Here is a 15,925-nt window from a genome sequence, read left to right as displayed (position 1 = left end):
ATAAAACCATTTTAAAAACTTGTCTACAATTTTGTATGTATATATTCACTTTCTGACAGATAAGTCAAAAGAACTGAAATAAAAGGCACTGAGAAATACAAAGTTGTATGGTGGCTATTCATTCAACACATTCCTAACACCTAGCACAGTGACTTGTATTTACCTGACACTCATCATCTGTGGGATGAGTGAAAATAAAGTATTGGAAAGCAGAAAATAATTTGAAATTAAGTGGTCAATACCATTTGTGATAACTAATATCTTCATATTAAGTATGTTCTAGACATTTAAGCAAGAAACATGGTTTGAGAACTACTTAGGCAATCAATATTTTGCTTACATAGATCTCTTACATAGTTTTGAGGATTAGCTGTGATTAGTTGGGTAATCATTGTCTGATACCCTGAAAAAGTGTTTTAATTTATAGATGAAGTTATTTGCTCAGTAGCCTGAGTCCACTTCGGTAAGCCCAAGTCTGATATTAAAGCTCTCAACATAACTATGCTAATTTCTTGATACAGTCACACAAATTAAAATTTCTTAGCTTTAGATGGTTAATTTTAGTTGAAAATTTAGTGTTTTCATTTCCAAACATTTAAATAATTATTTGTACAACCCAAGAGCAGTTAAGGGAATAGGTCCACAGCAACAGAATGCCCCAAGAAAAGTCACATAGAGATTGAGGTAGGCATAACTGGACTCCTTGTTCAACTTGCTTTATCACTGTTTTTGAGATTTTACATTGACACATCTTAAATTCACTGTTCAATGTTATTCCACACTTTATTCCTTCTGGGAATGTTTCCAATTTTCCTTATATATGTTGTGCTGCAGTGAATAGCCTTGCACACAATGTGTACCCTTGTGCATATTATTCAGAGTATTTCTAATATAGAAACCACAACTGGAACAGCTGGGTTTAGGCCATGCATATATTCAGCTTTAACCAAAATTTGGAAATTTGCTCCTTAAAGTGATTTGGCAATTTGAATGTCCATTAACACAACATAAATTCCCTTATATCTTGTATACTAGATGTCATCTGTAATTTCTGCAGATTTGATATATGTGAAACAAAAAGACTAGAAGATGGAAATTTTTCCATGTTCTTGGATAAGCAGCATTAATTTGAAAAAATTGCTAACTTCCAAAATTTAATGTGTATCTCCTGATTGGCTTGAGCACCTTGTCTGTGTCAAAGTGACTGGCTTGGTTTCGGTGAATTGTTTCCTGGTATCTGCATTGTAACTAGTTAAGTTCTTTTTCTTTATGGTGTAGAGTACTTATTTATTTTTTTAACATTTTAAGCTTGACATCTCCCAATGTATAACTTTTTTTTTTTTCATTTTGGTTGTGGCTAATTTGTTTGTGGTGCTGGGAATCTAACCCAGGGCCTTGCATGTGCCAGCCAAGTGTTCTACCACTGAGCTACATAATTGTTAACAATTTTTTGAAAAGCCTTGGATTTGTAAAGCTATACTTCTGACATTATCAAGTCATGTCTGAGAGCATATTTGTTGGTTCTCTGCTCTATTCTTTTAAAAATGTATCCAGTATGTATGTACATGTGTGCCTTCTATGTGCCAGGCATCTGGGCACAAGGAATGCAGGGGCAAGTTGAAATTTGTGCCCCGAATGGAACTTAATTTAAGTAGACCTTTCTTTATTACTTAAAAAAGTCTCTTGGTTATTATTGGCTTTTGACCCTTCCATTAAAATTTAAGGCTGGAAAATAGCAGGATATAAAATTAACACCCATAAATCAATTGCATTCCTATACACCCATGATGAATCAACTGAACTATAGCAAATAGCAAAACTATTCCATTCACAACAGCCTAAAAAAATATTGAAATACTTGGGAATCAATCTAATGAAAGAGGTGAAAGACCTCTACAACTACAGAAGAAAGAAATTGAAGGGCTGGGTTTGTGGCTCAGTGGTAGAGCACTTGCCTAGCATGTGTGAGGTAGTGGGTTTGATCCTCAGCACCACATAAAAATAAAGGAAATGAAGGTGTTGTGTTCATCTATGACTAAAAAAATAAATAAATTGAAGACCTTAGAAGATAGAAATATCTCCCATGTTCTTGGATAGGCAGCATCAATATTGACAAAATGGCCATATTACCAAAAGTGCTACACAGAATTTAAGCAATTCCCATCAAAATTCCAATGACATTCTTCATAGAAATAGAAAATCAGTCATGAAATCCCTCTGAAAAAATAAGAGGCCCAGAATAGCCAAAGCAATCCTTAGTGAGAAAAGTGAAGCAGGAGGCATCACAATATCAGACCTTAAGTTATACTACAGAGATATAGTAACAAAAAAGGCATGGTATTGGCACTAAAATAGACATGAAGACCAATGGAACAGAATAGAAGACATACAGACAAACCCACTTAACTACAATTATCTCATACTAGACAAAGATGCCATAAACATATTGGTGGAAAGATAGCCTCTTCAACAAATGGTGCTGGGAAAACTGGAAATCCATATGTAGCAGAATGAGATTGAACCCCTCTCTCTCCCTGCACAAAACTCAAAGTAGATCAAGGACCTAGGTATTAGACCACAGATCCTGCACCTACTAGAAGAAAATATAGGCCCAACTGCCCATTGTGTTGGCTTAGGAACTGAATTCATTAACAAGATTTCTAAAGCATAAGAAATAAAATCAAGAATCAATAAACCGGATGGAATCAAACTAAAAAGCTTCTTCAGGGCTGGGGATGTGGCTCAAGCGGTAGCGCGCTTGCCTGGCATGCGTGCACCCCGGGTTCGATCCTCAGCACCACATACAAACAAAGATGTTGTGTCTGCCGAAAACTAAAAAATAAATATTAAAAAATTCTCCCTCCCTCCCTCCCTCCCCCCCCCCTCTCTCCTCTCTCTCTCTTTAAAAAAAAAAAAAAAAAGCTTCTTCACAGCAAAGGAAACAGGAATTCAGAGAGGAATCTTTGCCACCTGCATCTCAGAGCATTACTCTCCAGGATATACAAAAAAACTCAAAAGAACACCCAAAACAACAACAAATGACCCAATAAATAAACGGGCAAAGAAACTGAACAGGCACTTCACAGAAGAAATATGAGTGGTCAACAAATACATGAAAAAAAATGTTCAACATCTCTCGCAATTAGAGATATGCAAATTAAACAGATTCCATCTCACAATTACCAAGAATACAAGTAATAATAATAATAAAAAAGGAAGACAAGTTACAATAATTGTTGGAGAGGATGTGCAGAAAAAGGTACACTCATACATTGCTGATGGGACTGAAAATTCTGGAAAGCAGTATGAAGATTCCTCAAAAAATTTGGAATGGAACCACCATTTGACCCAGTTTATCCCACTCCTCAGCATATACCCAAAAGACTTAAAATCAGCGTAGTACAGTGATGCAATCGCATCAAAGTCACATCAATTCACAATAGCTAAGTTATGGAGCCAATCTAGGGGTCCTTCAACAGATGAATGCATAAAGAAAATGTAATATATATATATATATATAATGAAATATTCCTCAGCCATAAAGAAAAATGAAATTTGGCATTTGCTGGTAAATAGACAGAACTAGAGACCATCATGCTAAGTGAAATAAGCCAATCCCTAAACACAAGGGCTGAATGTTCTCTCTGATATGCAGATGCTAACAGATAACAATGAGTGGAGGACAGAAGAACAGAAGTTCATTGTATTAGACAAAGGGGAATGAAGGGAAGGCAGGGAGAATGGGAATAAGAAAGAAATTAAAATGAATTAGACATAACTTTCTGACCATCATATACAAATACACAACCAGTGAAACTCTACATCATGTACAACCAGAAGAATGGGATCCTAATTAGAATAAGTTATGTATAATATGTCAAAATACACTCTACTGTCATGTATATTTAAAAGGAACAAATTAAACAAAATTAAAAAAAATTAAGGCTGGGCATGGTAGAGCACACCTATAATTCCAGTGCTCAGGAGGATCAGGCAGGAGGATTGCAAATTCAAGGCATCGGCAACTTGGCAAGACCCTGTCTTAAAAAAACAACAACAACAACAACAAAAAAAAAAAAAGAAAGAAAGAAAGAAAGAAAGAAAAAAGAAAAAGAAAAAATATTTAACATTAGCATTTAAAAAAAAAGGATTTTTCTTTCTTTCTTATATGCAATACTGGGGATTGAACCCAGGGCCTCACTCATGCTAGGTAAGCTCTCTATATCACTGAGCTATATCCCCAGTCTTTTTGAGAGGGGGTTTTCTAAATTACCCATGGTAGCCTTCAACTTGGCTGTCCTCCTGCCTCAGCCTTCCCAGTTGCTGGGATTACAGTGTGTGCTGCCATGTTTGACCATCCTGTTAAATTCTATTGAAACCCCTAATAAAATTTTGATTGGAATTTAATTTTGATTTAATTGGCAAGAATTATTCACTTTAGGGTCTTATATGTGAACATTGCATATTGCTCTAAGTTGCCTTTGATACTGCATAAAGTTTTATGAGTTTAAAAATACTGGTCAGGGGCTCGGGATGTGGCTCAAGGGGTAGCGCGCTCGCCTGGCATGCGTGCAGCCCGGGTTCGATCCTCAGCACCACATACCAACAAAGATGTTGTGTCTGCCGAGAACTAAAAAATAAATATTAAAAATTCTCTCTCTCTCTCTCTCTCTCTCTCTCTCTCTCTCCTCTCTCACTCTCTCTTAAAAAAAATCTTAAAAATACTGGTCACAGCTGGGGGTACAGCTCTGTGGTAAAATGCTTACTTAGCATGCAAAAAAGAAAAAAAGTCACATCTTGTTAAGACTTATTTCTAGAATTCACTTTGTTTTTATTGTTATTATGTAAGGGTTTTTTTTTTTTCCATGCTGGGGATGAAACTCAGGGCCTTCCACATGTTGGGCAAGCACTCTACCAGTAAGCTCCACTCAAAACAGAGGCATATTTTTAAATATTGCATCTTACAATTGACTGAGTACAGGAATTATGGATTTGGTATATCAATCTTGAATCTAGCAACTTTGCTCATTTACTTAAAAGTTTGAACTGTATGTCCATGGGCTCTTGGAATTTCAGGGTAAACATATTATCAATGAATAATGACAGTCCATACCTTTCAAAATGTCATACTTTTTTCTTGTCTTACAGAGATGTCTAAACTTTAAACAGAAACTGAAATAGAAACAAGGCATGTTTGTTCCTGATTTTGAAAAGAACATTTGAGTATTTTTCTTTTTCTTTTTTTTTTTTTTGGTGGTACTGGGGATTGAACCCAAGGCCTTGTAAGGCATGCCAGGCAAGCACTCTACTGAGCTATATCCACAGCCCAAGAATACTTCACTATTAAGTATGGTGTTTGCTTAAGGATTTTGGAAGATACCCTTTATCAGGATATGGAAGTTAACTTGTATTCCAGTTTTCTAAGTGTCTATGTGAATAGTTATTTATCAAGTGGTTTCTTAAATCTGTAAGAATGCTCTCTATATAGATTTTCCTCTGTGATTTAAGTTATTTTTAGATTTTCTTACGATGAACTACTCTGTTTAGTCGTGATATCCCACATTTTTATATTCAGTTCTGGATTCGGTCTAATATTTTATTTTGGATCCTTTCTTCCTATATTTATCTAGTTTATCAGAAAGATGGGTTAAGTCCCTGGACCTTCCGAAAGTCAGCTAGCTCCTGCCCTGTAGATCACTACTGGCTGGAGTAGGCTGGAGACATAATTGATTGGCCAAATAGCGTCAAAGAAATATTGTGGAGCTCCGCCAAGCCAAGGAGCCTAGGCTCTATAGTACCAGGGCGGGTTTCCCTAGGTGAACTTTCCCTAACGTCCACGAGCTCTACGCTCCCCACAAATCAAGGAAGCCTGCCCAAACTGGCACTGGGAAACAGAACGCGCCGACTCCTCCAAGCGTCCCTGTCCCCGCCTCTTCCGCCCAGCGCGGGTGCGGATTGGTTCGCGCGGCTGTATAAGAGACTTCGCGCAAGCGCGCTACCTTCTTTCCTCAGGTGCCGCCAAGGTGCTCGGTCCTTCCGAGAAGCTAAGGCCGCGTTGGGGTGAGGCCCTCACTTCATCCGGCGACTAGCACCGCGCCCGACAGTCAGCACCATGGCCTCTGTTTCCGAGCTGGCCTGCATCTACTCTGCCCTCATCCTGCACGATGACGAGGTGACCGTCACGGTGAGTACAGCCCCGTATTTCGCCCTCCTGGCAGTCAGGCCTAGCTCTTCCGGTCGGGTCGCGGCCACCCTCGCCGTCGCCCTGTATTAGGCAGAACGACTGGTTCCCAGTTCTCCACGTGGACAGGCCTAGTGCTTAAGGCCTGCCCAGGCCGCCGACATCTTGCTGCCGCATGGCCGGCGCAGTGCCGGCCGATCTGTGGTCTCGGCCACGTGCGGGCCCGGAGGGTGCCTGCGTTTGGGCACATCGGCTTTGAGTCCATAGAATCCCTTTTCTGCGGCGCTTGGGCATTCTGCACCGCACTTTCTTCCAATGCGCACACAAAAATTTTTGCTTTAGATGTGATCCGTTGGCCTTGAAACCCTTCGGTCGTAATAGGCCTGTGAGGCGGGGCAGGAGCGCTCCCTGGTCTCCTGACAAAATGTCTGTGACTCGGGCAAGGCCCAGCAAGCGAACTGTGGCCATGGGCTCGCCGCGTGGCTAGGCGCCGAGTGCGCTTTTCTTTGGCTGGTCGTAACCGTAGTGTAAGGAAAAACCTTTTAAGAAGAAGCATTCACGAAATACAGACAGGACATCCGAACTGGTTGTGAAGATGAGTTTTTAAGTGACTTCAGTTTAACTGGGCAGTATTTTCGAGACATTTACCTACACTTTGCTGTCTGATGGATTGGCATTTTGTTTTGTTTCAGGAGGATAAAATCAATGCCCTCATTAAAGCAGCTGGTGTAAATGTTGAACCTTTTTGGCCTGGTTTGTTTGCAAAGGTAAGGTGCTGATGACAAATGTTTGGGAAGGCCTACCAATTTGTTAGGTTAGGTATACATGTCAGTGCACTTCCTTTAAGTACCTTGACATGTTTCTATCTTTAGGAGCTAATGAGCACGCCTTTTGTGTTTTTAACTGGTTTCAAATTTCTTTTGTTCTGAAATAGTAAAAAAAAAAATTCTTAACCAGTTAATCCTCTCAATGAGATAAATAATATTCATGTTATTCCATGGAAATTCTTACAGTATAGTGGTAGGGTTTTTTTTTTTTTTTGGTAGTTTAGTTGCTTTTAATTGACTACTTAATATGTGTTGGGATAGAAATGACTAAGGTTCTTGCCCAAGGAACGTAACTGGCTGACTTACATGTACAGGTTACTTAATATCTGGCAAGTGAAACTAATAATAGCATCTCTTAGGGCTGTGTCCTCCAGAGTTTGGAAAGATTGGAAATGTTATAGCCATGCCAGTAAATAAAAATCCTAAATTACCTTAGTAGCCTGCACTGTTAAGAGGAGTCATTTGACTGGGAAGAATCTTGTTTTGAGTGTTTCATGAACCTTTAATTTTCTCCCAACAAAATATTTTGGGTCAGTTATCTCATTCATAAAGGAAGATGTTCAGTTAGTTGTATCTTTCTACCTATGCAACAATGTAAATACTGTATGAGATTTAAAGTTGAACAGTATGTCATTTATATAGTAGTATGCATTGTTCTGAGAAAAGTCAGTCTTGGTTGAAAAGTTAGATGTTACTGACAGACAATGAAAGGAAATCTCCAGTATAGCAGGAAGAAAAGTATATTGGGGATTGGTTACTGTTATATCGAAATGAGTACTTTTATTTTTTGGCTGTAGTGAGTGCTATACAAAAAAGAGGACTAAGCCTTTACCCATGTGTTGCAGGCCCTGGCCAATGTCAACATTGGGAGCCTCATTTGCAACGTAGGGGCTGGTGGGCCTGCTCCAGCAGCTGGTGCAGCACCGGCAGGAGGTCCTGCACCCTCCACAGCAGCTGCCCCAGCTGAGGAGAAGAAAGTGGAAGCAAAGAAAGAAGAATCCGAGGAGTCTGATGATGACATGGGTTTTGGTCTTTTTGACTAAATTCTTTTAACATGTTAAATAATTAAAAAAAACCACCTAAATCTTTGCTGATAGTTTGGAAATTTCTACAAATTTAATCTTCTGTAATGCTATGCTGGCTTTTGCCCTTTGCTTTTCAGTCACAACATGAGCTGGGTTTTTTCCTCTGTCACCATTACCAAGTGGGAAATCTTATACAAGCCTTGACACTAGGAAGGCACCTAATGTTGAACACGGGGCGGGGGGGGGGGTGAGAAAGGATCAGAGTAGATGCCTTGTAATTTCATGATTACAGTGGGTGGATTAGTCCTCAGTTACTCAAAGCAGGAAAAACCAGAATTCAAACCTCTTTGAAAAGCTGACAAATATGGCCCCCACCCATTAAATAGTAATATGAAATAGAAATTCCTTTTTTTGGGACCAGGGATTGAACTTGGTCACTTGGCCACTGAGTTACATCCCCATCCCTATTTTATATTTTATTTAGACACAGGCTCTTGCTAAGTGCTGAGGCTGTCTTAACTTGCAATCTTCCTGCCTCAACCTCCCGAGCTGCTGGGATTTCAGGTATACACTTCCATGCCCAGCTAGAAATTCATTTATTTATTTAAAAAAATTTTTTTTTTGTAGTTGTAGGTGGATAGCATACCTTTATTTCATTTATTTATATATGGTGCTGGGGATTGAACCCAGTGCCTCACACATGCTAGGCAAGTGCTCTGCCATTGAGCTAGAACTCCAGCCCCTGGAAATTCATTTTTCAAGGTGCTAGGGCACCCAGTAATAGATTTATAAACATGAGTATTGTTCAAAGTGCCAGGCATATAAAAATGAATAATCCTAGACCCACATCTGTGTCAATAAAGGAGGACATGAGGTCACTAGTAATAAGCAGGATGCCCAGTGCTAAAGAATGGCCCTTGTGTATAGTGCTACAACCATTTGAGAAAATAATTATTTCCCAAGTATGAGGTTATTACCCAAAAGAAACTACATAGACTATCAGAAATGTTAGAAGCAGAGATTTTTTTTTTAAAGAGGGGGTACTAGTGATAGGCCACCAATGATTAGGCTATGGTTTGGTTAGATTTTTTTTTCATAGAATCAACAATTATTTTATTATATATCTTAGATTTTTTTGTTGATCATACGTTTCATATATGCTTTTAAAGCTTTAATAGTTCAATACCATATATATAGAGAGAGAACAGTGGTTCTCAGGCACAGAATTTAAGAGGTTGGAATAAGTCTCTTAAAGTCTTTAAGACCTAAATGATTACTTTTCTCCTAATAGTGCTCTAAGATCATCCAATGAAAATAATATTGTCCATAAACTATTTGGAACTGCCTAAGAACACTGAGCCACAATCCCAGCCCTGGTATGATTTATTTCTTTGTGTGCCTGGAAAGTGCCATCCTCATCGGGCTCCCCTTTGCTGGCTGAATAGTACTCTATGACTGTCCTATACACACTGTAGCCCAATTGCTTGTACATGTTGACTGCAACTTGGTTAGATACTCTTACAAAAGATCAACAAAAAAATCCATCTTTTCTTTCTGAAATTTCTAATAACTCCATAAGTTTAACAGCCAAAGGCATAGAAATTCAGGGGCAACAGACAGAGCTGTGAAGTGCCCATGCCATTCTTCCCTGGCTACTGAGCCTTCTGCTTTACCCATAATATAACCCATTAATTCTCCCCAAGTGCTTCTGCAACAATGAAATACTATGGCCAGTGGGCGAGGTATTGTAAGTGGGTCCAAGTTAATGTTGAAGCGAAACAGGTTGTGGCACGTGAAGGCCCGGAGCGTGGTCATCGCCACCACCAGCCTAGAAAGCCGGCACCTCGAGTTGGTTATATTTTAAACCTGTACTAATTTGTGTGACCACATTATACTTTCCACAAAACAAAAGAGCCATGCGTATCTGATAAATGACATGGGATGATAAGCCATTTAGAACTTTGAAATGGGATTATGGGAGGGAGGAATATAAAGGTATACAATGTTATACTAAAGGCCAATGAAGACTGTTATAAAGTATCCTGTTATCTCAAGGTGGTAAGATCTCACTTCAAATGGGGAAGTAGAAATTCAAAATTACTGACTGACAGATAAAAACCTAGCTCTGACTCTTAAATTTATTCTGGACAGCATGGTCCCAGGTTCCTCCATCAAGTGTCCTTTGTAATGCTGATACTAACAGAGCTGAAGAGGAGACAACATTAGGAATTCCTTGTACTCAGCAAATGTCAGGAAGGAGGAAGTGGTAAACTATGGATGTAACTACCAAACAGTACAATCAAAATGTACTCTAGCAAGACTCAAAGTGTATGTGGCCTCACTGGGTGGTTTGGCTTTTAAAGACCTTTATAGTTAAGAATCTGAAGTCAAATTAGGAGAGCCACATAAAAAATAACCCTTATTCACTTGATATAAAAGCAAGTTTAACCTGTTTTAGTTTTGAGCCTCAAAATTATTCTGAAAAATGGTAATACCTACTTCATATTGAGAATGAACTAGAGGTAAGTCAATATGTCCATCAGTGCGTGTTGGCACTGATGTTATGTCCTTTGTGCATCTCAGAAAAAACAGATGTATCCAGAGTCTTGAGGTCCTATAGGCCCAAATCTTGTTCTCAACCTTCCCCCATCCCATCCCATCCCATCCCATCCTTTCCAATCAAGCAAGTTTGGTTTCTCATTGTTTCATACTCCTGATTGTTCACCAAGCATACACCTTGCTCACCCCCCACCCCCACCATAGTACTGAGGATTGACCCCTGGGGATGCTTTACCACTGAGCTATATCTATATCCCCTTATTTTATAATGAGATAAGATTTTGCTGAGTTGCCAAGGCTCATGCTAGGCATCCTGATTTCAGGTATATGCTACTGTACCAAACACTTTTCCTTTCTGTAGTGCTGGAATCAAATACAGGGCCTTCTACATGAAAGGCAAGAACTCCACCACTGAACTATATGTATCCTGAACCATTTTTAAGTAGATTCATCATTCTCAATTGTGTTCACATTTCTCCTGTCCATACTAGAAAAATACCTAGGTCCATAGCTGGTCCCTCAACACTTTAATGATCCTATGTGTCAGCAGGCATCCAAGCTCAGACAAAAGGCTCAGTCAGGGGCCAACAAGGAATTCTATCAGGTTCAAAGGTGTGGTGGCATCAGGGAGCCAGCAAACTTAAGGAAATGGGGTTCCATGTTCATGGTGACCTATCTTCTCTCCCTCATGTCTACTGACCCAGATGAGAGAAAGGCTTAGACACCCAGGGCTAGGCGACTGGATGAGGCATTCTCACCTCTCTAAAGAGCCACAAGCTAGCCTACTCCCGGCCTAGGTACGAAGGACCTGTGCATGCGTTCATTAGCCGCTGGCCAATCAACGTCCGCGCTGAAAGGAAAGGGCGGGGTAGGAGGCGGGGCTAGAAGCCGAATGTGTCCGAAGGAAGCCGAAGTTTTAATTGAGCTGCGCCTGCGAACCGCAAGGGGCGTCTCTCTATTGTCGGGCTTTTTTTGCGTATGCTCCTTGCCAGTTCTGGAAGTAACAGTTTCCAAGTCTAGCTTTGTATGGTGGTGCAGTTTCTGGTGCTGATCTTCCAATATCGAAAGAGGATTTAATAGTTGTATACCAGGCCACGTTGACAAAACTGGGAAAATGGACTGTTGGTTTAAGTATAAATTACTTTTTAAGGAGGATAATTTGGACGTGCATGTGTGTGTGTGTGTGTGTGTGTGTGTGTGTGTGTGTACCGGGGATTGAACTCAGGGGAACTCTACCACTGAGCCACATCCCCAGCCCTATTTTGTATTTTATTTAGAGATAGGATCTCACCGAGCTGCTTAGCTCCTGCCATTGCTGAGGCTGGCTTTGAATTCATGATCCTCCTGCTTCAGTCTCCGCAGCCGCTGGGATTACAGGAGTGTGCCACTGCGCCCGACAATTTGGTCTTCTTTCAACTTTAACTTCCACTCAGGATTTTAATTGTATGAATTCATTCTATAAGTATATGTACAATTTCACCGAAGCATTATTGTAGCAGAAAAAAAAAGTACCTGATAGGTTGAGTAAATGTTGATGCCTTCATGTATTTACATGAACACTACTGTGGAAAGATAACCAGGAGGGCCAGTGAGATGAAAAAGGCAAGTTACTACCAGAATGCTTAATATGGTCCTATTTAGAAAGAAAACAAAACAAAAGGAAACAACAACACGAAGAAAAGATTCAAATGCATAAGTTTGTAGTAGAAAGATTTCTGGGAGGATTCAGAAATAAGTAGCAGCGATTACCTCTGAGGATAGGGATTAAATAGGATGGGAGGAATATTTTTACCTTTCAATTTATCTTTTCCATATTGCTTAAATTTTCAAAAACAGTAACCCTGCATTGCTTATAAGTTAAGAATAATTTTAATATTTAAAAAAGTTGGACAGGATTTCATATAGAAGAGAGACAACTTCCAGTTCTAGAAGAAAGAATGTGATTGATTTTGAGACAGTTTTAACTCAAGAAAAAACAAGAAAGAAATTTGCCTGATATTAGGCTGAGACTGGGATAGGGAAGACAATGCTTTGAGATGCAGTGTAGACTACATGCCTGTGTCAGTCTGTTTTTCTTATGCTACGACAAAATAACTGATGCTGGATAGCACTGAAAAAAGAGGTTTTCTTAGCTCACTGTTTTGGAGCCTGGAAGTCCAAGATTGGGTGCTCCATCTGTTCTGCTCTGGTGAGGACCTTCTGGCTACATCATAATACGGTAGCTTGTATGATGACATGTGAGCAGTGCAAGTAGAAGAGAGATTCAGGGAAGTACCAGGCCACATTGTTAGAATCCATTATCTTGGGAATGGACTCTACAAAGATCTGCAAAGGTGGTGTCCAGTGATCCAATCACCTTCCACTAGTGTAACCTCTTTAGAGAAAAGGAGGACAGTAAAGCTCCATGTCCCTGAATGCCCTCCTTCTGTTTCTAAAAGCCCAGCCAAATTAAGCCAACAAAGAGAGCCCTGGGCTGGAAAGCCCAGATACACACGATCTTGAAGGACACTCTTCTCTTATGCACACCAGCAGCTAGGGTAAGTTAGTGTTATACATAGGCAGCTCTGTTCTTGCACATACACCAGGAAGGTTGCTCCTTGGGATGCTGGTCACATAAGCAAACTAAGCAAGCAATGCTGATGGCATCACTGTTTCTATAGCCTAACATGTAAAACCCCTCTTTGAGACTGGTGTGGAACTGGGGACACTGTGGAAAAGATACTTGTTACTTGTCCTGCTGGCTGCCACTGGACAAAGTGCCAAGAGGGATGGAGGCACTGCTTGGGGAAATGCCGTGAGGGACAGAGGTGCTAGCTGTTTCTCCTGTCACCACTGAACTTTACTTGGAGCAGCCACTGATCTCTTGTAAACTTTCTCGAATAAATCATGTTTTGCATGTTATCACTGGACACTTTCTTTGGCCTTTCAGCAATTTGCCCCCTTCCCTGGCACACTGGGCTGTGGACATGACAATTCACCTACTTCTTAGAGATTCCATCTACTTACCATGGCTACGCTGAAGACCAAACCTAAGGACTTGAACTTCTGGGGGATAAACCGTATTCAAACTATAGCAATATCTCTTCTGGCTATGAGATCCTATAGATCTTTTGGAATGCGGAGTTAAAAGCTCTAATGTCAGACTGTTTGGGTTGACTCAAATCCCACTGTCACTAAATAGGACTTTGTGGATTTTCCTCTCTCTGCCTCAGGTTTGTCCTGTGTACAGTGAGATAATAACAGCTCTGGTAGGATTAAATGGGATGCTACATGTAAAATTCTTGTTTCTTATTTTTTTATTTTTATTTTTTATTTTTGGAAGCATTGGGGATTGAACCAGGAATGAGCTACCACTGAACTACCTCCCACCAGGCCCTTTGTAATTTTTAAGTTTTGAGGTTGGGTCTCACTGTGTTGCTGAGACTGGGCCCACACTTGCTATTCTCTTGCCTCAGCCTCCTCAGTATCTGGGGTTACAGGCATGAGCCACCATGCCCGGCACTTACACAATTCTTGTTCAAAAAGTGTTATAGCCAGGTAGCACCTGCCTGTAGTCTCAGCTGCTCAGGATGCTGAAGCACAAGAATCAATTAAGTGCACAAATTCAAGATTGACTTGTGCACTGACTCTTGAATTTTTTTGAATTTATTTTTTTGTTTGCTTGTTTGTTTGTTTTGAGACAGGGTCTCTCTGTGTTGCTCAGGCTAGTCTTGAGTTCCTGGGTTCAGTCTGGCAGGACAAAACAGCAACAAAAAGTTAGTATTTCTCTGTTCTGTCATAAAAATTAAAAAAGGAATCATAGAAGTAATTCTTACTATTAGAGGTGCTGTTTTATTTTTACACCTTTTAAATATTTACGAGGAAGGTCAAATATTGGATTTTCAGGATTAATGAAATGAGTAGATTGGCAGAAATGTGTACATGCTGGAGGTCTTTGCTTACAAAAGGAATTTGTCTTCCAGATCCTGACTCAGTGCTGCCATATAGTGGCAAGACATGAGAATGGCAGCTAGGATTAGCCTCTTTACTGAAAGTGTGCCTGGGCTGGGGTGTGAATTGTGCAATCAGGACTGGGCAGCTGTGTGGCCAAAGAGTGAGTGTAAGCCAGAAGGAGAGACATGTTTGCATGCCTATCTGTGACTCAGACAAGAGGAAAACCAAGTGCACTTTAACATGGTCTTGCTTCCCTTGGCATTTACTTAGCACACTTGACTTCTCTTAATACATTCAAGTTCATTTCTTGTCTAAAAACAAAGAAGGATGTCACTGAGCCATTGTGTGATCTGGAGAAGTCTTGGCTTTCCTCCAAGGTTGTTGGAAGAAATGGCTACGTGAATACTTTTGCTGCAAAACTTTGTGGAGGCTGTTGTGTCCCCTAAATTAGGTCTTGTGTGGAAAATTCTTATGGAATTGAGGCCCAGGTGAAGTCTGTCCCTTGTTTGTCATCCTTCTTTGTGATAACTCGAGAGCTCCACCACATGTTGCACTTTCCTCTCTGTTTCAACTCCTGAGAAAATCAGCACCCAGCTTGTTGCCTGATCCAGGCATTTAAACTGACCCAAATGGATAATGTATCTGCCTCCTCCTTCCCTATTTGGTACTGATTTTTTTTTAATCCTGTGGCTCTTTTATTGATTTTACTGCATATTTGTACTTTGATCTATGCCCTCAAGTACTTTTTAGAAGAGGAAAGGAATCCATGAATTAAATTAAAAGTAGTATATTTGAAGGATTTTGTGTGTGTGTGTGTATATGTGTGTGTGACATAAAAAAAAGTTATTTGATATGATTTTAAGTCAGTGATTGTACCCAAGTTATTTTTGAGCCTAACAAGTTTATGGGTCAAAGATTTTAGACCATGATGCTTCTTTACTTGGGAAAATGAGAAGCTCATGTAAATAAGGCCATCAAGGAAGTTGTGGGGTGTGTTCAAAGATCAGAACCTATTAAGGCTTGTTTTCTTATCTGTCACCACCAAGGATAATATTGGATCAGCTTGAACATTAGAGACAAAAAGTTGGTGACCTATTGGAAACAAAAATATTTTCTTTACTGCTTTCATTTTGGACATGCCATAATTAGAGCTTCATTTCCTTGAAGTCTTCTTTAAATACAAATTTGCCCTGGGGAGATCAAGACATCAGTTTCTGAAAATTTCAGAGCAAAGGATATGATCATGGGTCTTGCTTTCTGCTTATTCTTTTGGAGTCTGGGTTTTTGCCTGCTCACCAAGAGAAGTGGCTTCTGGGGAGGGCAGAAGCTATCTGGGAAGAGAGGCCTGGCTCTGCTTCAGTGAGCTGTGTGACATTAGACAAACCTCAGGCCCTCTCTGC

The 15,925-nt window shown here is 40.1% G+C and overlaps 1 protein-coding gene and 1 pseudogene across 2 annotated transcripts; one reads left to right on the top strand and one right to left on the bottom strand.

Annotated features, from left to right (window-relative positions):
- The first annotated feature begins 5,997 nt into the window (after nucleotides 1–5,997).
- On the top strand, nucleotides 5,998–8,104 carry RPLP1 (ribosomal protein lateral stalk subunit P1). The gene is made up of 3 exons (XM_081289128.1): nucleotides 5,998–6,184; nucleotides 6,874–6,948; nucleotides 7,854–8,104. The coding sequence occupies exons 1-3, from the start codon at nucleotides 6,113–6,115 to the stop codon at nucleotides 8,049–8,051; spliced, it is 345 nt and encodes a 114-aa protein (XP_081145254.1). The 5' UTR covers nucleotides 5,998–6,112; the 3' UTR covers nucleotides 8,052–8,104.
- A 1,182-nt stretch (nucleotides 8,105–9,286) lies between these two features.
- Nucleotides 9,287–9,848, bottom strand: LOC308646348 (N-alpha-acetyltransferase 20-like; annotated as a pseudogene). The gene has a single exon. The product of its transcript is annotated as an N-alpha-acetyltransferase 20-like (transcript).
- Nucleotides 9,849–15,925: the final 6,077 nt, after the last annotated feature.

Source organism: Spermophilus citellus (assembly GCF_964194105.1).
Source record: "Spermophilus citellus genome assembly, chromosome: 4".
NCBI lineage: Eukaryota > Metazoa > Chordata > Mammalia > Rodentia > Sciuridae > Spermophilus > Spermophilus citellus.
This window is presented reverse-complemented; position numbering and strand designations above follow the sequence as displayed.

Bases quoted from the DNA above. Each gene is read 5' to 3' on its own strand.
- RPLP1 (XM_081289128.1), top strand. From the start codon at position 6,113: ATGGCCTCTGTTTCCGAGCTGGCCTGCATCTACTCTGCCCTCATCCTG. The intron at 6,185-6,873 runs GTGAGTACAGCC...GTTTTGTTTCAG, and splicing joins ATGACGAGGTGACCGTCACG to GAGGATAAAATCAATGCCCT. The intron at 6,949-7,853 runs GTAAGGTGCTGA...CATGTGTTGCAG, and splicing joins GGCCTGGTTTGTTTGCAAAG to GCCCTGGCCAATGTCAACAT.